Below are 24,062 nucleotides of genomic sequence, written 5' to 3' on the forward strand. Positions count from 1 at the left end.
TGATCCCAAATACACACAAGTGCTTTATTTGCCAAGAGTGGGACTCTTCTGACAGATGTGTTCATGGAGTCCCTTCCCCCCAGCATCTTGCCAGTTCCTGTTCCCACTTCTTCAGCGCCATTTCTTGCCAGTCCTCTGGGCGGTGGGGGGTGGGGGGTGAGGGGAGTGGGTGACTGCTGCGGCCATACTGGTTTTCAGTCCTCATAACACACTTTCTCGTAATACACGAGATTCTTCCTCTGACACAGGACCTTTGCATTGGTGGGCTTCCTGAAGAGGCTGCTGCCTACACATTCATTTTGCTTCAACTTAAATGTCACTTCGTACTCAGAGGCGGATCCCCCTACCAACCCAGATAAAGTGACACCAGTCCCCACAACACCCACATCCTCCAGGTATCTCTCTCACAGCGGCTTTCAACCAGAGGTGGTATTACCTCTCAGGAGACATTTATAGTTGTCGCTACTGGAGGGGCCCAACTGTCTCCTCCAGTGGTTAGAGGACAGGGGTACTGCCAAGTATCCTACAATGCACAGCACAGCCTCCGTAATAAAGTTATCTGGCCCCAAATGCCACAGTTAAGATTCCCAGTTACCACTACATTCTTTTTCCCCTCCATATTAATTAGTACCACAATTGATGGTTTGGGGGTTTCTTCCCTACTGAATTGGAGCTCCTCAGGAACTGGAGTTAAATCTTGCCCCACAGGCCCTGGGAGTCCATAGCGAGTTGAAGATGCCAGGCTCCAACTAACAGATGAAACTGAGAAAGCAACAAGTCAATTTTCAAAATGAAAACAAAAATATCTTTTATTAATGTGTACCCACAAACGAAACTAGTCACAAAGAGTCCCTCATACTATCACGTACTCATAAAATTATCTTAGTGATTAGCAATTAGTGAAAAGATTGGTTCTGCTACTCCTTAAAGACGTGCAGAATTTCTCAAGTTTAAATATCTTACTTACACCAGTGTCCTAAAGTCGCAAGATAGACTATGGAAAATGGAACCTCAATTGTCTTGAAGGATTGAAAACAAAACTCAATACATTCTACAAGATGGATATACTCACAGGAGGGAATTAAGTATTAACTAAACACCTCCCCTTCCTCCCTTCTCACCTGTTCATCCTCTACAATACACATTTTTCTACAGCATAAAATTAGCCAAATTACAAGTATCAACTTTTCCAAAAAAGATACATTACTCCTGCTCCCCCCCCAAAAAAGTACCATATAGCAAAAAACATATGAATGCAACACCACTGAAATTATTTACTGAGCACTAAGGCTAAATCTATTATTGCAAACTCGACCAAAAAAAAAAAAAAGAAAAGAAAAAGGCAAAAATAAAACCCAAAAAGCTCTTTGCATTTCTGTAGTGTTTTCCACTTTCCAAAGACTAGAAGTAACATGTCGTTGGAATTACTGCTACACATCAATACAATTATGGGAATAGTTATGCAAGATAAGATTAGAAAATGCCAGCAACAGGATTCACCCTAATGTCATCCAGTGTTTCTGTTAAGAGTTAAGACTAGAACTCAGGTCCTAGTCCTAATTCTGTGTACCACCTCCTTCCCCACATGTTCTTACATACTGTTTCACAGAATGTTACTGGGTAGGCTGGTAGACACTGTGTTCACGGGTTTCAAGTAAGTTTTGGAAATGCTGGGTAACATTAATCAGACTCTCAGAACTTTTAATGTGCCATCATAAATCTCCAAGAAGGGTATGGAGAATAGAGCTGTCATAAATTCAAAGTGCCAGTCACAGAGCAAGGGACAAATGTATGTGTGCAGGAAAGGCGGGGACTAGGGGAGGGGTGGTATATAGCACCATTTAATGGGGCCCTGACTATGTAGGAATGCCATCCAATGTTGCCAGTCTTTCCAGAGAAGCTACAAATCTAGGCTTTAATCTGAAATCTCCATGTTTATCATGTTATTTTGAATTTAAAAGAAAAACACTACAGTTTAAACAATAAATTTCTTGGACCAGATCATTTGGAAAACCCAGTATAGCATGTTTAACAATCCTATTTGCCCATATAACCTTTATTTGGAGGTCCTATCCATGTCCTAGAACCCCACAGACCAAAGCCAAAGATGTTGTCTTCAGAAATAAACAAACATCCTGCCCTCCTAGACCACTAAGGAGTAACTCTGAACCCTAAGCAGGACTTCTTTCAAGGTCTACTCAGATTGAAATTAATACCCAGCCTCCTTAACTGTTCATGTAGCAAAGCTTCTAGTGACTAAAGATATCCTCACCATTAGCCTTTGCTTAACTCTTGGAAAAACCAAAAATTTAACTGAACTGTGAAAAAAGGGAATAGCACTGAACTGTTTTTACTATTTTAAAAAAACACCCTTCATCTTTCCAGAACAATTTTAAAATTACAGTTACCTAAGGACAATTTAGAATTTTGATTGAAATTAGTAACATTCTCAAACAACACTGTTACCTTTGCAAAATAACTTTTCTAAAGCAGGAAGCCTTTTAACCTTCCCCCTCTTTTTCTTCTATTTCTTTTAGCCTTTTCCCTTTTTTTCTTTTATTTATTTCTGCCCTGCCTCATTCTAAAAATTAGTTCAGAGAGCATGACAATCATATATACAAATGCTTGGAACTGTGGAACTGATGTAGCAGAAATAGCATGCAATAAATCACAGGGCAACTGATTTTCTTTCCCTGGTATCTACTTGGTCCACTCCCTACCCAGTTCCTTCTAACTGCTAAAACACCTACCCCGGGTCCAGGGAAAACCTTAATACTGTGTATTTCCAGAGTCATGCGAAATCAGATTGACCTGTAGTGGTGAAATCAGATTCACTTCTATTTCCCCTTGGGGGAAATGAAGACCTGTGTACCCCTGTGATTTGAAAGCCTCGGGGAACCTAAGAAATGTTAACATTTGGAGTTACAATGTAAAAAAACAAGAGATTATCAGGAAACTGCTTCCAAGTGAAGTCCTTTAAGTCCCACATCAGATCTGCTGATTTTAACTGCTAGTCTGCTTTTCTTGACAGCTTTGGTGACCAAAGTGGTAGCTCTTCCCTCACTGGTGAGCATTCTTGATGGAGATAAGGTTCATATGATCCAAAGAGAATATGTAATTATAAAGTGTTCACATTTGGGAGAAACAGTGAATTAAGTTTTAGCATAAAAAATTAGGACTCTATGGCCAATGAGGGTGACTATACACAGATGAACCAGGCACTCTACCCAACATAACTGACATGTTAGACTATCCTTGGAAATTAACAGAAAAATCAATCTAGGGCTTACAAGAACTCTGGCATGGTGGTATCTTGTCATTGTCTCCCACAGTTAAGGAAATAAATCCTTAGAGGGCCACTGGGTCTTAATCCATGACATAAACATTGTCCTCAATAATGTAGATATTGTCTTCTGCTCGGATGCCCACTTCGGCTGCACTTTGCAAAGCTCCAGTCCGAGGGTCATTCATGCAAACCATGCTACAGAAAGAACAACATGAGTCTTTTAGGAAAAGCAGACCACCTCTAAAGGATGACAAGCACATTCATGTAGATGCAGGCAAGGTTGGGTATCTGCAACTCCCAGAGCCCTATGAAGTGAATAGGAGATCCATATTATGTTGTAGGAGAGCCTTTTTAATAAGGAGGTAGAAGATCCAAGCATTCTCCTTGAGAAAACTCATGCGATAGGATACAAAAATGGAAAATCTAAGAAGGCTGGTCTCAGACATCAAACTGAAGTCCTAAGTCAAGCTGCATATTCTCAAGAGTAGCTAAGAAATGGTTTGGCTTCTGTTTTTCTAACTGTGGACCGTACCCTTCTGGAGAAGGTGATTCAATTTATTTAGCGGTCTACACCCTGCATTTAGGATAAACCCAGAACACAAAATGTATCAGAACATGTTAAATACAGTAAAATACTATGTGTGTACTGGCTCATGGTGTCAGCAATCTCACTGTTTCCGTGATTCGAATTTGAAAGCCATGGGTTAGGCAACGTTCCTGACACATACAGTCATACGGTAAGTGTACGGAAAGGTCATGTGTGCCATCTGGATACAGCTGCTGTTTTATAACTGGTCAAGAGTGCCTGTTTGCCTGCCCAGAAATGTTCATGGAACATACTGAGGCTTTACTCAGCTCTGATCTTTAAGCAACCACTCATACATGTTTGAGAACAGGTTAGGTGTGAGGAGCTTAAAATGAGTCAGTGTGATGGAACTGCAAAAAAAAAAAAAAAAAAAAAGAGAGAGAGAGAGAGAGAAAGAGAAAAGTCACAAAGAAATGCTCAGGGTTTTTTGCTCTTTTTTTATATTTATATTTTTTTATATTTTGCATTTTTATAAAATGTATTTTATATTTTACTAAAGTAAGTATTTTCTTTTATCATTAGGTGATAAAAAAAAATCAGCCATTAAAAAAAAGTTAGCGGTGAAAGGACAGAGATCAGCTAAAAGGATGCTGTGTGTCATGCTTTTCTGCGGAATAGGAGCAATTGCTTTCCTCCATTCTTGGACGCCCATAGTCAAAAGCTTCTCTAAGTATGGGTGTGGGACTCTAAAAGATCAAAGACTGAGTTTTTTTTTACCTGCCATGTGGTGTGCCTTTGGATGTCACTTAACACTTCTAAACCCATTTTCCAGTCTGTCAGCTGACAGTAAGTGCCTCTCTCGAGGGTGTATTGTTACAACAGGCATAACTGCCGTCATAGAAAGCATAGAAAGCGCCGAGCATTGTTCAAGGTGCATTCAGCGGATTGGCTCATGTAATTAACTCAGATCTAGGAAAGACTGGGGGCAGTCAGTCAATGAAAGAGAACTAGAAATAATGTGCGGCAATCTAAGAGGGATGGGTTTTGAATTGAAGACCTTGCTTTAAGGCCCAAGTTGTATGTACCAAACGAAGCAAGCTACTTGGATTTGGAAGTTAGTAGCAGCTTCCTACTATTACGACTATTCTAGCAGAGGACCACAGACCATATGCAAGCAAAGGGGATTTAAGTTTTAACTGTGCAACAGGATGGATTTACAAAAATTGTAAATTCCATTGCCTATGGGTCTAGATAACCAACAGCCTGGAAATGGAACAGCAGGGGAAGACAGGAACTATAGAGTGGGAGGCACTTGCCTCACCACAGTGCCTTTGCACTTCTTCAGCCTGGAGTTGTCGTCTTCCACATCTTTACAGAGCTGCCTTCTGTTCCTTGGGACTCCCACAAATAGCCCATTACCTTTCTTCATCTTCCCCCATGGTATTTGTCTAGAAGCATAAAAAGGACTCTGTTTATTTGCTTATGGTTTTCTGTCTGTTTGCTCATCTCTTTGAAATATAGCAGACCCTCAATAAACAAACCAGAGTGAAATTAAAGAACAAACCAAGCAACTCATTCAATTGTTCTGTCAAACAAAATTTGTGATCTCCTGCTCTAAGAGGTTAAGACTGAGGTGATCCTTCTGTAACAGGGGAAATTTCAGAGAAATATAGAAAGATATATCACTAGAAGTTGTGTCTAACAACCATTAAACCAGATTTAATGGCTCATTAAACCAAATTTTCAGAGCTTAGGAGAAAAAGAGAAGGACAGAGAGAAATCTTTCTTTATTTTTGGCAGAGTAGAAATACCAAAACGTACTGATACAAACTCTTTCGAACTTACTTTAGTTGTTCCAGCTTGTTTCTTACGCAGAAATATTCTAAATTGGAAAAGAGTTGAAGAGAAAATTAAACACTTTGAGATCTTTTTTAAACAAGTATATTATTTCTATTACTTTCCTATGAACAAAATCTGCACAGAGATAGAGCCTGAAAAAATAAGTTTAGAAGGAAAAAATGTTTTTTAAAAAAGGGAAAAAAAAAAAACCCAGACTGGACAATTTCCAAATTACTCTGGTAACTCCTTTTGAATCAGTAAGACCCAAAGACATCTCTTAGTATAAAGTATTTCATTTTCATTAATGGTTTAGTATATTCACCCACATGCCCAGGCTTACTTTAACACAATTATTAATAATTGAATTTCATTTAAAAAATGAATCTTTCATAGGAGACAGGCTACATACACACATACCACACCCCAAGTGCAAACACAGCCACACACACACATACACACACACGTGAACATGCAGAAACCACACACACACACATACACACACACAGCAGACACATCCTCAAACACAACTGCTGGATGGCTACCTTTTTTTTTTAAATTTTATTTATTTGACAGACAGAGATCTCAAGTAGTTGGAGAAGCACAGAGAGAGAGAGGAGGAGGAGGAAGCACGTTCCCCGCTGAGCAGAGAGCCCAATGCGGGGCTCGATCCCAGGACCCTGGAATCATGACCTGAGCCTAAGGCAGAGGCTTAACCCACTGAGCCACCCAGATGCCCCTGGACGGCTACCTTTTGAAGCCCTTCTAGCCTTAGCCCTGAAATCAGTTTCTTGTCCAATGTTTCATCTGCCTCTCCTGTTAAGTGGGTCTTGTAAAACTCAACATTATCAGTGTTTGGGGACAAACACTGGTTTCTGAAAGGAGTGAACAAAAGGACTGAACAAATCATATATATAATAATGGCGTGTTGCCTTCCAAATCCCAAGTCTACCCAAAATAGTCTCATTTCTTTAATATTTAATTCCATCTCTGGAGAATTTATATTGCATCTTTCTCTTTATAGGCCAGTAATTAAAAAAAAAAAGAGAGAGAGAGAGAGTTTAGAAAACAGAAATGTATGTGAAATCTCAACCACATGGCTGTTGGCGTTGAGAACCCTTGCTCAACGCCAGATCCCACAGATCCCTGAAGTAACTTACTTTTGGTAATCACGACGACCAGCACAGCGAACAATACCACAGCAGTAACACAAATGCCGATGTACAGTCCCTTACTGGTGGTCGTCCACGGATTGTGTGCCAGCAACACATGCTGAGGAAACATCGGTGCATCGAAAACACATCTTGTTAGAGTTATGGATACAAGACATTCCTTAAGGGGCACCTGGGTGGCTCAGTCTGTTAAGTGTCTGACTCTTGATTTCGGCTCAGGTCATGATCTCGGGGTCATGAGAAGGAGCTGGGCATAAAGCCTGCTTAAGATTCTCTCTCCTTCCTCTCTCTGCCTTTTCACCTCCCCCCGCCCCGCCCCGTCCCACCCCACTCCATGCTCTCACCCTCCCTTCCCCCCCCCCCAAAAAAAGACGTTCCCTAAAATAATGAACTTGAACCCATCTATCTTTGCTGGCCCTTGGCTATTTGTGGCTCAAGAAAGGTAAGACCAAGCTCTCTGAGACGGTAACCATATGGTGAAATTCAAAGACCATTTAAAAATTCAAAATGTATTTGGGGATGGTAGAAATGTTTTATATCTTGAGTGGGGGGTATTTACATAGGCATGTGCATTTGTCAAAACTTAAACTGTATGCCTCAAATGGGTATACTTTATTATAGGTAAATTGTACATATTTTTAAAAATCAATAAGGTATTTCCATTAAATATATCCTGATACAAAAAAAACCCCACAATTTTTGTTCATATATAAGCTGGCCTGGTGATGGTATCTGAATGTGCTAAGTTACTGAATCTGGTCTTTGCTTAGAGACCTTTTTTTTTTTTTTTTAAAAGCTGTAATTCAAGATTCTTTGTCTAAATAAATGGACTTGAAAGTAGGTATTCACAGACATGGCCCTCATTAACAACTACCTGAGATGCTGTTAGCTGGGTGGAGATGCAGAAATTTGTTTAAACACCCTAGTGCAGTTTGTAAGAGCTCACCACGTTCTGGAATAAGCCTGAAATACGCCAAGCGTCACACTCAGCCCTTTTACATAGCTTAGCTCTAATTCTAAAGACATCCCAGTGGGTAAGTATTCAACAGAAAAGAAGACCAGAGAGAAGTATCAAGTCTTTTCCTGTATAAAAGTTTAATTTCCGGAGTCAGGATCCCCTCTCTTCAACTTAGTTGCTGTGTGACCTCAGACAAGCTATTTAGCCTCTCTGAACCTCTGTGTTTGTGTCTGTCAACTACAGATTAAACAGGGTTCTTGGCAAAGCTACTTTCATGTACTCCCTGATAATACTCTGAAGAAGGTAGGGGATAAGGGAAAGTAATTAGTGTTTGGGCTTAAAGGGGAAATGGCCAGGGTCTGGGAGGTTAGAGTGGTGTTGTTGTTACTTGACCAATGTTGGGGGGGAGGGTAAAGCGGTTAGATGTAACATGGGGCTGCAGGAGGGAGGCTTTGCTTTCATTTTTAAAAATATGACATAAAAACTGAATGTTCATTTTAGAATGTGCAGCTAAGCATGAAAAAAGGTAAACTAAAACCAACCATAAACCTAACTTCCAGCACAAACACTATTACTATTTTTCATTATATATTCTTCTAGAACTTTATCCTCCTAGTGTTTCTCTTAACAGAAGCAATTACTATATTCAATATATGCTACTACACACACACACACACACACTATTTTAACAGTTGCTTTTTCCCCTTAACAATCAGTACTGTCTTCCCATGTCAGTAAACACACGGCAGTGACTACATTCTTAACGGCAGTATGCAGGCACGCTTAACTAAGTAATTAATCCGTTATTGCTGAACATGTACATTGTTTCTAGCATTTTCATGATTATAAACAGCAACAATTAGAACAATTTTTCTCATACATCTTCATGTACTTGTTCAATTCTCTCCTTAAAATAGAGTCCAGAAAGCTGACCTTCTGGGTCAAAACATATGTTGCATGATTTCAGGATGTGGGGGATAATACCTCTCAACATCCTCAGAATCGAGACACAAAAGACCCATGATTTCACTGTTGCCTGTTGTGAATTTGCTTCTAAATCGCTACTACTCGCTCCTAACCATACCTATCTACAGGGAACTGAGATCAAGAACAATTTCACCACTCAGAAGGTTATTTTTGTCTGTTTTGTTTTTGTTTTTTTTTAATCCAGCATTAAGTCTAGCCATATAGCAATAGAAGAATCATTTACATAGTGGTTGTTCCAACATTTAGTAAGTATCTACAAATTCTACCCATATCCATCAGATCAATCAGTGCCCATGCCACATAAGTTGTTAAAAATTTTTATATCACTCCTATGTAGTATTACCACTGAGGTATGTGCTATAAAGCCATCTGACGCCTTGCTAAATAACCCCACCATGCCCGAGCTTGAATTTCTCTTATCATGGCTGTGTTGTCATTTCTCACTACTTGAGACCAGAAAGATTATTCTCACACCTCCAAACTCTTTTTGTTTGCTGTTTCAGAGAGTTATTTGCACATACTAAAAGCAAACTTATTTCTTCCAGAGGAACCAAGAGAAAAAATCCTACTGATAAACTTGTCTAACTTATTTGCAAAGATGAGACTTTGATGAGCATCATGAGACAAGGACCCCTTAGATTTTTCTCAAGATCACTATGGGAAAAGTATAAGAACATCTTTCAAAGTCACAAGTTTACTTGGGGTGCCTCAGTGGCTCAGTCCTTAAGCATATGCCTTCAGCTCATGTCATGGTCCCAGGGTCCTGACATTGAGCTCTGCATCTGGATCCCTGCTGGGGTCCTGCTTGGCTCCCTGCTCAGTGGAGAGTCTGCGTCTCCTCTGGCCCTCCCCCTTGCTCATGCTCTCTCTCACTCTCTCTCTCGAATTAATAAATAAAATCTTTTTTTCTAAAGTCACAAATTTATTTAAGATGTTAATACCTTAATATGTCATCATACGGGGGGGTTTATGTATAGAAAAACTCAACAGTGGCCTCAAAATGTCTATGAAGGATAGCAATTGGGTTAGAAAAGAATATGAGAATCCACTTAGGCAACTACATGTTCGCTGACATAGTATTTTTGTTCTGGGTGGCCTCCACTCCATTGAGTCAAAGTGTGTTATTTCCTTAATGATAACTAAAGTCTTCCTTGGTCTATCATGTTAACTCCTTCTCCTTAAAGTTGTTCATTCTTTCTTGCTAATTTCTGGACAGGAGAAAGTCTGTAGTATGTGTTATGTATGTTTATGTATGTGTACACAGAATACAGTATCATTTATCAAACTCTAACAAACCAGTCCACCTGTATGAACTTTTCAAATTAATTAAAGTATTCTTATCTGAGTCAAATTATTTTCTTATTTTTTTATTTTAACTAGTAGAATCAATTTGTGGGCTAGTCTTACAGAAATATTCTCTAAATGTAACTTGCTTTCAGGGAGACATACAAGTGAATTCAGCTAATAAAGCAGGAAGAAAAATGCTTACAGTTTGATTGCTATGCCAAAGGCCATCTGAAGATTGTGTCACAGTGCCATTCCCATCTGCTCAACAAGAAATAAAATTAATTATAATTACAAAAAATATTGAATTTTCACTGTAGACACTAAATATATTCACATTGCCTTCCGGTGGTGAAAGAAAAGTTGAATAATAATATGGCAAAATGCTGCAGACATTGCAGAAGTCATACCAAGTTACTAAGCTGTATTAATTTATCCTCTAAGGTTGTGTTTCTTGACCATTTTGTCTTGGACCCTTAAAAATGGACACTGTTGGGGTGCCTGGGTGGCTCAGTGGGCTAAGCCTCTGCCTTTGGCTCAGGTCATGATCCCAGGGTCCTGGGATCAAGCCCCGCATTGGGCTTTCTGCTCAGCAGGGAGCCTGCTTCCTCCTTTCTCTCTGTCTGCCTCTCTGCCTACTTGTGATCTCTGTCAAATAAATAAAGAAAATCTTTTAAAAAAATGGACACTGTTTGCCATCTTTATGGGGAAAAAATGCACGCAGACACAAAGTTTGATCTACAGAATTAGGGAAATCGCAGGGGCCCATTCTTGGAAGTGAGTTAAGAATGTCGCTTAATGGTAGATAATCGGTATTTTCATGCCAGCTAAGAACCTGTCAATGAGTTTCCAAAGACCACATGCACATGCAAAGATCAGGACCACTCTATTCCCGAATGGACATTACAATGGTTTTATTCAGAATGTGAGTAAAATGTACTAAGAGATCTAAAGCAGGTGGCAATGTAACTTCTCCATTATATGCCAATGTGCCCAGACTTTGATCCAGAAATATTTTATAAAATATGTTACATCATCTGTGAAACTAATATATCTTATACTGCCAAAAATCCTAATATAAAGGATATTATGCCTTAAAGCTTTGACTATTCAAGTTTTACTATGAGAGTTTTGAAATACTGATTTTGTAAATACAGCTAGAACTATAAGCTGTAACAGTACCCCCCTTATGAAATTGTAGAATTGGATGATGTACATTAAGGACTGAACACTATTATTAGGTAAATATTAGCTGTTATTAATTATTACGTTACCCTGGAAGGAGCAGCAGGGAGAGAGAGACGCTGTGCAATGTACCTCCCAAATACCACGTCCTTCTATGATCTTTAACATCTGGGGGCAAGTGCCACCATCACACCCGTAGGCATGCAGTCAGTGGCAGGCCGTGGAACTGGGAGCTGCCTGTCTCTAAAGCAGAACTATTGGGCTTCCCTAATCTAGCAACAGCAATCAAGGAGACCTGCCTTCAAAGAATTAAGTGAGAGAACGTATGACAGCTTCCCGGCACATCCCTCTATCCAGTGTGTGCGGCCATATGAGCACCAAAATCCCTTCCAGCCCGAATGAACATTCTTCGCTCCTTTGAGTCTTCAGTTCGCTGAAGGCTGACACAGGCACAGTGAGGATTTGGCTAGAGACCCTCAGGCACACCGCCAAGGTGGCATCGATCGCTAAGTCACAGGGGAAGCAGCTGCTCCCATGTCTGTTCCACTGTGGAAAGCTCTACCTTGATCGGGTTTTCGTCCTAGGATTCCCGATTCCGATGTGCTTGCCACTCGCACGGGAAAAGCGTGTGGTGCGGCTGCTTCCCCCTGCTGCTACCTTGTGTTTTTCTTTATTTCCACTTTGTTTTCGTGCCCAGAAGCAGTTCCCACGAAAGATTCCACTTTCAAAACCAAATGTCACCATTATCTAATCCCAGCTGAACAGGTGCCTCTGTGAATCTCGCTGCAGGTCCATTTTAAATTAACCAGCTTCCGGGAATGACTGGCAAAAGGTAAGCCATGGCGGGAAGGGGGAAGGCCCTACTGACTGGAACTCCTGGGCACAGTGAGTCACAGACATTACAGAGGAGTCTTCCAAGGTTGAACCTGTTTGGATTCAGCACAAACACAAGCACAGGTAAACCAGCTCTGCATTACAAAGGGGTTCAGCCTGTGGCACTCCCCAAAATAACCTCTCTGGGTAACGGAATTATCTGAGGCAAATGAGACCATTCAGCATCACCTTTTTCTACCACAGGAAAGACAGGCGAATCTTGGGTTTCAAATAAGCAAAGATTATATGAAACCTGCCCAGAATGGGAACAGTGGGACCAAAATTGGAGAAGACGATAGACAGTCCCAGGGGACATGTGTCTTGCGGCTGGTGCTGATGTCCTCAGCCCATCTCAAAGTGTCCACATGCAAGTCTCACAGGGTAGCAGGGGAGCCTCCTAGATGTACTTAGGGTCTGGGTCTTCGATGAAGCATAAATATGGTTGATCAGTTTGGTTTGGATACTGGAGAGCTGGATTTAATTGATATATGGCTCTGGCCCAAGACAGCAAGCCCACTAATAAGTCTGGAGTAAAGAGCAGTTCATCTGATTAAGAAAAATAGTGCTATGCATGTGGGTGTGCCCAAATCATACAAGCTCCCTGGGCCAGTGAGGTATATGGATGCTAGACTTGAAGAAAAGAGCCGCAGTTGTTATTGTATCTATTACTTACCACCTTTTAACGAGGTATTAGCGTTTTCATCTCATATAATCCTCAAAAGCATCCTACAGGATCCTTGCTATTCCGTCCATTTCACAAATGATAAAATCTGATTCTAAATGAGTAAGACAGGGGCACCTGGGTGGCTCAGTAGACTAAGCCGCTGCCTTCGGCTCAGGTCATGATCTCAGGGTCCTGGGATCGAGTCCCACATCGGGCTCTCTGCTCAGCAGGGGCCTGCTTCCCTCTCTCTCTCTCTGCCTGCCTCTCTGTCTACTGTGATCTCTCTCTGTCAAATAAATAAATAAAATCTTTAAAATAAATAAATAAATAAATGAGTAAGACATTTTGGCTGACTGCAGTGGCCAATATCAGCACTCCCATCAGATGTGCCTTATTCGGAAGGCGGTCTTTTACAACGTCTCAGCAATTATCAAAATGTGAGGACTCCCAAGGATCCAGGAAAGAAAAAGGAGTTACCGGTGGGGCAGGAGTACAATGGTGAATCGGTGGGCTGTCTTGTGCTCCTTTCCCGTGGCCCAGTAGGCTGGGTTCCTGCTGTCTGCCTGGCAGAGGATGAAGTAGTTTCTGGAATGAAAAGAATGAAAGAACTGTGCTCTCCTTATAGAGGAACACTCCACCCTCAACAAAAATAAAAAACAAAACTAACATCAGGAATCACCATCCACTTCCCAGCAGTGCCTACAGCCAGCCAGCCCCTGAAGGCATGCCTCGTACACACCCACTTCCATTCTTTCCAACTTCCTCTTAGAAATGTACTCAAAGATGGCTTTGAGGCACTAAACAGCCATCTATGTGTACCATGATCATGAAATCTGATTTAGATAATGATCTGGAGAGTTTATTAGTATCTAGAGTTATTTCACAATTTTTCTACTCCTAGGATCTCTCTAAAGGTCCAAAGCCGACAACAGCACACCATATGTAGGACATCTAATTAAGCTTTTATTCCTACAAGTAATACTTTACTTTCACAGGAATAGGGTATGGGAGTTTGGGCTAACTCCCAGATAGCCCCATCTAGATTTCCTGGCCTTATTTAAGGTCCACATTATGCATCCACACATTTTTCCAGGAAGGTACACATATGGATCAGCACAGAACACATACGGACATTACTTAATTCCTTGAGGTCTCTTTCCAGGTGACAACACTGTCCAATGTCTGAACTTTGGTGATAATTAACAACTCTCAAAGCCCTGTTCTCAGTGGACCTTGACCTGGCTCCTTCAGCACTGGCACTCTGGTCACTCCTTTTGTAAGACTGATTTCCCGTTGTTATCTGACTCATCTTCAGTTTTGCACCAAAAATCTTCACTAAGAATTTTCCAGTAGGGGCCGGGTTTCCCTTTCCTTTCTAAAATCACTCCTTTCTAATATCTCACCTTACGTGTAGCTCTGATCACTTTGCTCTCTGTGTATTTTCTTAACATTTTAAATATTTCATTTTATATACTTTCCTCACAGAGCACCAGAAATTTTAGACCATGTTAGTGGTGCTGGCAGGATAAGAACTTCCAAACCTGGGCTTTTCTTCACTTTCATTGGTCTTTCTGTTTTCCCTTCCCACAGTGGTCTCCACATTTCAACATCACTCTTTCCTGTGTTCTGAGCTATTTTCCTGCTTCTCCCTAATGCTCAAATCTGTAACAGGGTGTAACTCTGTTTAAGAACTAAGAACAGGATGACAGTGAAGTCAGGTGATCAGAATCGTTACTCAACTTGCACGGATGTGACGATCTCTTGGGCTTAACTTTTTTCCCCAAGTTTGTGTATTAGCGGGCATCTTTTCTCCCTGTCTAAAACAATCAACCCAACCATGCCATGAATATTTTAGGCAACTAGGATACAGAAGAGACACTGAGCACAGAAAGAGCATGGATGGTTTATTAAAGTGGTTTATTAAAGTAAAATAAATGGTGGTTTATTAAAGTAAAGATAAACGTTCCCACACTGGATCTGCTCCAGCACACACCTCGTTCCTGTTCAACTCAACTCAAACTCAGGAGAAAACCATCAAGACAAGGATAAGTCTTAATTAGTACTATCCCTGAGAAGGTCACATGGACATACTGGCCAACATTTTTCTTCTGAATCTTTGCTTTAAACATGCATGTTCACCAAACCAAGGCCACTAATCCACCCCCATTTGCAGGCACAAACTAAGTATTACAAAGCTAAATCGATACTGAGAAAGTCAAGTGTGTTCAGCTGCCTTGAATGAACAAAACTGTTTTTCTTACAAACTTTTATGGCTCCCAAATCCCAGTTTTAACCTAAAGCCCCGTCTTCCAACCTCAGCTCAAGGCCCAATCCTTCAGATCCCTCCTGATTAAATATACATGTGGTTCAATAGGGGTCCAGGGAAATCAGTATGTTCCACCAGATTTTTCTGGCTAAGAGGTTGTGACATCTCTGGTCCACAGAATCCAGCCCCACTCCAAGGGGTCAAAGAGGCTTTACAAATCTCCACTAAAAGTTATCTTTTTAATCCTAGAGATAGAAAGTTTGCACCTAAACTTGTCCTCAGAATGGCAAGCTACTTTTCTACCTTTAAGTCAAATTATTCTCCATCTGTATTAAATTTAAGCCCTTATTTATCAGAAGTTTAAAGTATCAACCAGGTGGTCTGAATGAAAAAAAAAAAAAAAAAAAGATGTGTAAGTTCTAAGTCCCTGAAGTCTTTAAAACCTGATGTTTACTTTTTCATCAGTATAAATAGTATCTTTTGTTATTTCCATGCTGCACAAATCAATTAAAGGATGCTGGAAGCAAAACTGTGTAAGCAGACTGACTGCCCAAAGACAGGGTAATGGTATTGATGAAGTTCTAGAACCTAGGTGAGGTTCAGTGGGCTGAGGTCCAGAGCCGATGACCAAGAAAGAATTCTTGAGACATCTTGGGTGCAAAATGGTGGTTTATTAAAGCACGGGGACAGGACCCATGGGCAGGAAGAGCTGCTGCCCCGGGTTGTGAGGGATGGCAGGTTCTGTACCCTGCGGTTGGGGGAAGGGGAGGGGAAGGGAGGTGTCAGTGGAGTTTCATATGCTAAAGAGGGCCTAGTTGGTGCCGAGAGACCAACCGTGTCTTTTAGCATGCCATTCGCATTTTTGCTATCAAGCGTCTTTGTTAGTGAGACTTGGGTTTAGAAGAAATTTAACTCTTATTTAGGGCTGAGGAACTGAGTTATTTGCCTCTGGAAATTGTGCTATTGATAAGGTAACTTCTTTGTTTATAGATCTCTAGGACATTTGCAAAGCAAGGGAGACTCCTGTCGGGCAAGGTGTGATCTCTGCAAGTTAACTATTTGTTTCTTAGGGTGGTCAGGGGTGCCTGAGGAATGCCACACACATTACCAAGGGGAGGGGAGCCGGTGGAGAGGGGGTGCAAGGTGCCAGCCTTTGTTTTGTTCTTAGCCAGCCTCGTGCTCCCTCATCAGTATGAAGGATTGTTCAGTGAGGATGTCAGATCAGGACAAATTCATCCAAACATAAGCTCTGTGCTCATGGCAGAAGGCACAATCCAGCCATTAAAAGTACATTCCCAAAATTCAAATTAATGGAGATTCAAGTAGTTTCTACCCATGTAACTTTCCACAATGAACTCAGACTCTGTGCCTTAGTTCTCACAACTATAAGAAGGGACTGAATCACACGTATAGTGCATCCGGGTCATCATAAGAATTAAGAGATATAATACTCAAAAAGTACTTAGCATGGTTCTGTCACACAGGAAACAAAGAAAATGTTAACTTCACTGAAATTTCACCCTCAAATGGAGGTCTGGCTTTAGAATGGTCTAACTGATCTCTACTCAGAGCTCCTTGTAAGAACAGAATCTCATTACCTGGACCCTTGTTCTCTGACATTCCTATTTTTTTTCTCAAAAACGTGGGCTCAACTGGGCCAAATCCACTCCACCCTCATTAGATGTCTATTAGATGTCAATGGTGTGGCTTTTTGGGGGGTGTTGCTAATAATCAATGCCCTGGAGAATCTGGCCAAAAGCTAGGAGTTCCCTTGCTCTAAAAATGATTATCTATAAAAAGGTGCATATGGTTTTGTAAGGGCCTATTCAGCCAGAGCGGCCCCACCCCGGTTGAACTGCCATTTTGTTGTAAAACTTAAATTGACCTTGCCCAACCCCCCACCCCCCCACCCCCACCCCTGCCCAGGGGAACTTATTTAAAAGCAAGTCCAGGTAACCAGTCCCAGGTAACAAAGTCCAAATACTAGGGTGGGTCAGGCCAGGTGGAGGTATTCAATCAGTGGGGGTGCACACTGGGCCCCGCCCTTTGGGCACCTTTTGGGCGCCAATTCTGAACTAGGTGATAGGCTGGTTCAAATGTCTACTAGGGTAAATTGTAATTCAACTGGTCGCCTAGCATCACTGTGGAGTTTCCTGTGTGTATTACAATCTCATTGACCACCTGTGTGTGGCCAGGCCCAACCACATGGCCTTTGCTCTATAAAAGTTAGTCTGAAAAGCAGGGAGGGGTCGTCCTCTCTGTAGGGGCATCCCCGACCAGTCTGGCTGACGGTCGGTCTGATTCTTGAGGCTTGGCACGAATAAAGCTTTGCTTGACCTTTGCTTTGTATCAGTCTCGCTCCTTTAATCATGGGGTACCCAATTTTGGGGGGACCGAACAGTTTGGGACAGGGGTTCACAGACCCTGTGAAGCCCATGCTTGGAACCCAGGTAAGAACCTTTACCCTAGACTGTACTTCTGCCTTAACACAATGCCTTGGACAGGCTACATCTTCTCATTAGAAGACTCGGGGCTCAAGAAACACATTGGTTTACCTGGCTTGAGGTTCTGCGTGGGTGCTGGCGTTGAAGAAGTAGAGGTAAAGACACTAGGTGACGTTGGAACACTGGTGACCTCAGCTGGAGTTAGAAACCAACATGAAAGCAAGGATTAATCAAGCAGCAAGAAACAAGAGCCTTGTGCTGGGCCCGTGACTAACACAACCAATGAGAGGCTGTCCCTGGGCAGAAATTAGGCATTAATCTTCCCTGAACTGAGAGTTCTTGTCATCGGTTAACTAGAATCTGTGACAGAGAAAGGCTTTGAAGACATACTTGCAAAAAGGAAGCAGCTGCACTAAAACGTATATATTTAGGGAGGTTCAGAGGTGAAAAATGTCACCTGGGATTTACACTGAAGCACTTTGAGAAGACCAGTCATGCATATCAGATTTATGTATCTCCATAAACATCTGTGAGGTAAGGAAAATGTCCAGAGCCTGGAGCAGCCTTTATCCTCTCCGTGATGAATGACTAAGACTTCAGTAGGAGTTCCCACGCCTGGAATGCTTGCCAAATAAATAGCATTTAGTCCAGTCAGGCCTGAGGGTGACATACGGACAGAGGGACCTGTGTCCTAAATGAGGACTAACAGCCATTAGCATATGCCAGATGAATCACACAGATAAGTTACATTTGGTTAGAAGGTAAACTAGACCTTTTACAGTTCCTTCCAACCTAAAATATAACAACAGCTAATACCATACCATCATTGACTTTCCAGATTCCGCGGCGGCATAGGATTCCAAATCACTTAGTGGGGGTATCAGAGCTACCCAGATGGAGCGAAAACCAGAAGTTAGCCCCCACACAGGGCCTGGCACTAAAGCAGGGCTAAGGAAGGACTGAACCAAGAATGTATACTTTTGCTCTCACTGGGCACCCTTTTCTCTGCAAGAAGTTTCCTTACATCTTGACCTAACTACAAAAGAAAACCACATCTCTTAAATAGGGTTCACTTGGTTTGCAAACTTTTCTTTCTGAAAGATGCAATTTAATTTAGAATCTGAAGAGGAAAACACTTTTTTCAACAAAGATCTGTGAGTGTCGATCATAGACAAAGCATTAGTCCCAAAGCAGAGGTCAGCGAAGTTTCTGGAAAGGTCGAGACAGTTAAGCTTTAGGTCTCGGGGGTACTTGCTCCACTCCCCGTTCAAGGGAAGCCACCAAAGACAATATATATGCATGGCTGCTCAAATAAAAATGTGTAAAACAGTGGGACTATTCTGTAATCTGATCTACAGCCCTGATCCCAGGGCTAGGGTTTGCTGACCCTGATCTAAGTTGTAGTTAGCGACTCAGGAAAAGAATACAATCCAATCCCCTCCTTCCGGTTTAAAATCTAATCTACAGGGGGAAAGGCACACATGCAAAACATCTGATCAAAGGAGAGTAAGGCCAACAATAAAGAGGGATAACCTAATCAAACTGTCTAACCAGCTTGTTTTCTTCAGTTGGTAAGTATTTTCCCCAGGCTGAAGGGAGCAAACTGTATGTACTGCAGATGCTGATACTAAAAAAGCCTGAACAGAAGTTTGAAGAGTAAGCTTAGCCAGTGAAAACCACAAGCAAACTTAAGCAAAGAATTGGTTACTGGAGGCAGAGTCTCCTTGGCTCAGTTACAGACCCTCTTCCCCCTTGACAGAGCACTGGCCTTATAAGTGCCCACCTACTAAAGAATTTCGAAGCACTTTAAAAGTGTCCTACTCATTTCTCTACTAGGTCAAGTCCTAACATTCAGCCATACCAATAATAAATTTTACAAATCCAAGAAAGTTGTAATCATAATCCCTTCTCCACAGAAGAAGCCTCTGTCTAGAGCACACGATTATCACCAGCCTCTTTTGGCTTCCCTAAATTGCTTCCCACAGTTGGTTTCCCCCGCGGTCAGCTAGTTTCTCCATCAGAACTGACCTTATGTCGCTCGTCTTCACAAAAGAAACAAACCAAGTCCAAAAGCTGGGAGATTGCAAAACCAAGTTCCTCTTAAGAAAAGAAAGAAAGAAAGGGAGGGAGGGAAGGAAGAAGGGAGGGAGAAGTAAAAGAGAGAAAGAGAGGAGGAAGGAAGGAAGACACAGAGTTTATTAAGGCCACAGGTATTGGGTTTTATTGCCAGTATCAGAGCTTAGTGGTGGGAAATGCATTAGGAAGGAACACCAGAAACTGGGAAATCCCAAAGAATCCACTCTATTTATCCAATGGTAAAGAAAAGGAGGATTTTCACATCAAGACACATTTTTGGATTTCATCAAATTCTTAAAATCAACTGGTGAATAGTCATTGGGATGTAAATGTTTTCATACTGCAGTATCGTCACTTTAATTTTTAAACAAGCAACTTCGTGATAGGATATGAAATATGCCTCAAAAAATCCCAGGCAGGGCAGGGGGAAGGATGGAACTATATATCCCTTTACAATGTATATGCAACTAGACTGAGCTGACGATTGTCATACCTGGGTGCTATCCCTACTTGACAAGACCTCGTATTATATTACCTATTCTATATGTTTGAAATTCTCCAAAACAGTTTTAAAATGTTTAGGACATTGGAAAATTCTTCTAAAACATAATCTCAGAGAATAAAGGGCAGTTCTTTAAGTTAAGCAAATTCAGCTTGGTAAGAATGTTCACTCTATTTCACAATGGAACATTAAACAAACAGTAACCAACTAGCATTTTTTTAAATTTATTTAAGACAGAGAGACAGAGATAGCACAAGTGGGAAGACAAAGAGAAGCAGGCTCCCTGCTGAGCAGGGTGCCCAATGCAGGGCTCAATTCCAGGACCCTGAGATCATGGCCTGAGCCTAAAGCAGACAGTTAACTGACTAAGCCATTGAGGCGCCCCTGAACCAACGAGCATTTTTGAAAACCTGCTTTAGGAGATAGTTTGCGAACTGGGAAGATCCTCTCCCCTATGGTCTTGCTCAAGATTGGTTCTGAATACTTCATTTTATACCAATAGAAGTTATTCTACTTTCCAACAGTTACTGAAAAACAAGACTCAAGGAACCTCCCCTTTCCCGATTAAAGGAAGAGAAAGTCACTACCAAACAGGAAACATCTCAGTTCACCCACATGAAGTGATCAAAGGAAGACAGAAGACAAGCTCACCTGGCTTTATCTCCAGCGACAGGGTGCGTTTCATATCATTGAACCACCCCCTGTGCTCAACACGGCAACAGTAGAGACCACGGTCAGTCTGGGCCACATTCTCTATGGTCAAAGACACATTCCCTCTTAAAATGTTTCCCTTTAGCTTATAACGTGGGTGTTTCCGAACGGTGACATGGGATCCATTAGTCCAGACCACTTCATCGGAGCAACGGGACATGGGACATGCCCCTCGACCCCAGCACATGGTAGTGACTCCAGGGGCTGTTGAGTAGGTGCAGGGCAGCGTGATGGAGTGACCCACCATGCCAATCACTTGAGTGTAAGAAACTACAGCATCTATAAATAAAGAGAAAACAGAGCATGAGGACTCCATCTTTTAACTTTACATGTATTTTCATGTTTTATTTTACATAGTTTATTTCATTTGTAATCATAGGACTTTGCATCTTGAATTTAAAACTTTTTTGTAAGCCTTTTTACATTAACATACTCTTTAAAAGCATTATTTATTTGATATTTGTGGATAAAATATAATTTAAGCTTTTTTCCCTATATTTAGGATTGTTTTCTAACAGCACAGACGTCTAAGAGAAAAGCTACCAGGACAAAAGTCACCGATATTTTCAGCCTCTTGATGAACGTGGCCAAATTTCTTTCTAAAAGGTTTGAACCAATGACACTCCAATAATACATGACTCTGTATTTCATTCTGTGTCTGACAGGTATATATGCTTATTCAGTAGGTAAGACTTGTGGCTTTCCTCCTCCCCCAGATTCAACCACTGCCTCAATTGAAATATGTTTGAAAAATTCCATTGCATCGTAAGTTTTCATTTTTATCCCAACTTTTTAAACGGCTATTGCAAGTGAAGTCACTGCACAACACCTCTCTTGTAAGAAAAGCCGAGCTCATGTTTTGTTTAAAGCATCACTGGCTTTCATCTGCAACAACATGGATGCAGCTAAGCAAAGCCAGTCAGAGGGAGACAAATACCATATGCTGTTATTCATATATGGAATTGAAGAAACAAAATAAATGAACAAAGGAAAGAGAGAGAGACAGAGAGCAAGAGAGATTAACTGAGAAACAGACTCTGAATTATAGAAAACAAGCTGATGGCTACCAGAGGGGAGGTGAGTAGAGGGATGGATGACAAAGGTGGTGGAGACCAAGAGCCCGCTTATTAGAATGAGCCCTGCGTAATGTACGGAACTGCTGAGCCACTTAGGTACACCTGAAATGAGTATCACACTATGTTAACTATACTGGAATTAACATAAAAAACGGATTTAAAAAAAGTATTATTGGTTTAAAGGCAGAAGCCTAGTAAACTCTTCAGAAATCAACTTTTAGAAAATGGGTTTTTCGGGGCACCTGGGTGGCTCAGTAGGTTAAGTGTCTGACTCTTGGGGTCAGCTCTAGTCATCATCTCAGAGTCACGAAATCAAGCCCTGCATCAGGCTCTGCGCTCTGAGATTGAGATTGAGATTCTCTCTCCCTCTCCCTCTGCCCCTGCCCCTGCTCACACTCTCTAGCTCTTTCTAAAATAAATAATTTTTTTTTTAAAAGAAAATGGGCTTCTAATACTTCTAGAAGGAACTGCGGTTTACCATGGTCTTTAGAATCAGTCTAAAAAAATCCAACAGGGACCCCACCTCGTAAGTTGATACTCGCCCCACAACTGCGTGAGGCCCACTTCTCCCATGAAAACAGAGAACTGGAAAATACTCAATCATATACTGAATTATGCCACTTAAAAACAAGAAGTCTCTCCTGGAACAGTGGTATAAAAACTCCACAATGCCAAATGCAGTCAAGGTAGCCCTTAAAAGAAATCGGGAATTCCCCAACCAGTTATATTTAGAATTGGGCTATGACTTTGGGAAATACTCTGGAAATAAAAATGCTCATGGTTACATAAAATAAGAAAGTAACTTTTTCACTGAATTCCTACAATATTTTATTTTGCCTAATATCATTTTTTGATTACAAATAAAATTTGTTAATCATAAAAATCAAGCTATGCAATGTAATAAGAAATGAACTTTCGCCCATACTTGGACTTCTGGAGATTATTGTTTTTTAAATTTCAGATTATGTTTATTCCTAACTTTGTGAAATAAAATATATTTAAAAGAAACAGTTGCACATGATTTAAAAAAAATATACCAAAGGACACAAGATAGTTTAATGAAGGACTGGTATCCTTTCCATCTGAGCCCAGTCTCTTCTCCCCATCCCCCCCAACTCATGCTAACACTGTTACTATATTTTTACATACACTTAAGTAGTCCATGCTCATACAACTATCTAACCCCCTTTCTGTTTGTTTGTTCAAACACAAATGGCAAGATATGACACACAGTTTATCATACCTGGTTCACTCACCCATGGATTTTGAAATTCATAGCATTTAAGCAATTTCTTTTGAGTAAGATTTAGCCTGGACCTTTGCTTACCAGCTGACCCACTAGCTCCCACCAAAGCCCAAGCACATCCATCCTCCTACACCACACTCGCACATCTCCTACATTCTCCCATCCTCAGGGCTTCCCAGACCCCAGCCCACCTGTTTGCTTACCCGTCAGAAGTAGCAGGAGGCCTGAGATGGCTACCCAAGGTTGCATGATGGTTACGGCCTGAAAGACAGAAAAAGCAGACTGGTAGGTGTGCACCTCCCCAGATGGTCTTGGAACAAGTATTAATTCTGAGTTTGCAACTTCTCCTTTCACCCTGACTGGGTCAGTCACATGAGCCTGCTCCGTTAGCGATGAGAGACCAAGCACAACAGCTTCAGGTCTCCGTCAGCTCTGGGATGGCTGATCCTTCTGCACCTTGCAAGGGACAGCAGACCCTCAGGTTCAGCTCCTTCCCCAACAGAGTCCAAACTGCCCCCTGATGCTGACACAGGGGATAAAGGGAGCAAGCAGGAAGGAAACCAGAGGCAGTTTCAAAGACAGAAACTCTGGGCTCTGTAGCTAGGATGGTCAGTGCCCAGTCTTCATCATACTGTCAAGTTTGCCAGTAGCAAGAATTCATAAAGACTGTGAATCACTGTGTCCAACCATTCATGTTACAGGAAGCGATGACTCAGACTGTATCTTACTGAGTGATGACAAGAGAATGCTTTCAGGAAGCACATTCTGGACCAGACTTCTGATCCCAGGTCTGCCACCTGAGAAGCTGGGGATCCCTGCGGGTTACTGAGGCCCTCCAAGCCTTGATTTCCTCATTTGTAAAAACAGCTCTAAAAATACTTGCTCTGTCTCCCTCAAAGGATGGTTATAATGAGCAAAAGGGATGTGGGAGACCTTTGAAAATGAAACCTAAATTCGCACTGATGTGAAG

The 24,062-nt window shown here is 41.5% G+C and overlaps 1 protein-coding gene across 2 annotated transcripts; it reads right to left on the reverse strand.

Moving 5' to 3' along the window:
- Positions 1–782: 782 nt before the first annotated feature.
- Positions 783–23,758, reverse strand: HAVCR1 (hepatitis A virus cellular receptor 1). 2 transcript variants are annotated; one of them, XM_059174139.1, is made up of 8 exons: positions 23,296–23,751; positions 20,711–21,049; positions 17,593–17,676; positions 13,249–13,356; positions 10,255–10,310; positions 6,809–6,920; positions 5,658–5,694; positions 783–3,481 (listed from the first exon to the last, which is right to left on the reverse strand). In XM_059174139.1, the coding sequence occupies exons 1-8, from the start codon at positions 23,339–23,341 to the stop codon at positions 3,367–3,369; spliced, it is 897 nt and encodes a 298-aa protein (XP_059030122.1). In that variant the 5' UTR covers positions 23,342–23,751; the 3' UTR covers positions 783–3,366. The 2 variants fall into 2 exon arrangements, with proteins under 2 accessions (XP_059030122.1, XP_059030123.1); XM_059174140.1 differs by lacking the exon at positions 17,593–17,676 and having other exon boundaries at positions 23,296–23,758.
- Positions 23,759–24,062: the final 304 nt, after the last annotated feature.

Source organism: Mustela lutreola, chromosome 5, assembly GCF_030435805.1.
Source record: "Mustela lutreola isolate mMusLut2 chromosome 5, mMusLut2.pri, whole genome shotgun sequence".
Lineage (NCBI taxonomy): Eukaryota > Metazoa > Chordata > Mammalia > Carnivora > Mustelidae > Mustela > Mustela lutreola.

What these genes read in the sequence shown, in the direction of transcription:
- HAVCR1 (XM_059174139.1), bottom strand. Translation starts at nt 23,341, where the DNA reads ATGCAACCTTGGGTAGCCATCTCAGGCCTCCTGCTACTTCTGACGG. An exon ending in CCTCCTGCTACTTCTGACGG is followed by an intron (nt 21,050 to 23,295) that starts GTAAGCAAACAG and finishes CTTTATTTATAG; the next exon opens with ATGCTGTAGTTTCTTACACT. An exon ending in CACGCAGAACCTCAAGCCAG is followed by an intron (nt 13,357 to 17,592) that starts GTAAACCAATGT and finishes TTTTCATTCCAG; the next exon opens with AAACTACTTCATCCTCTGCC.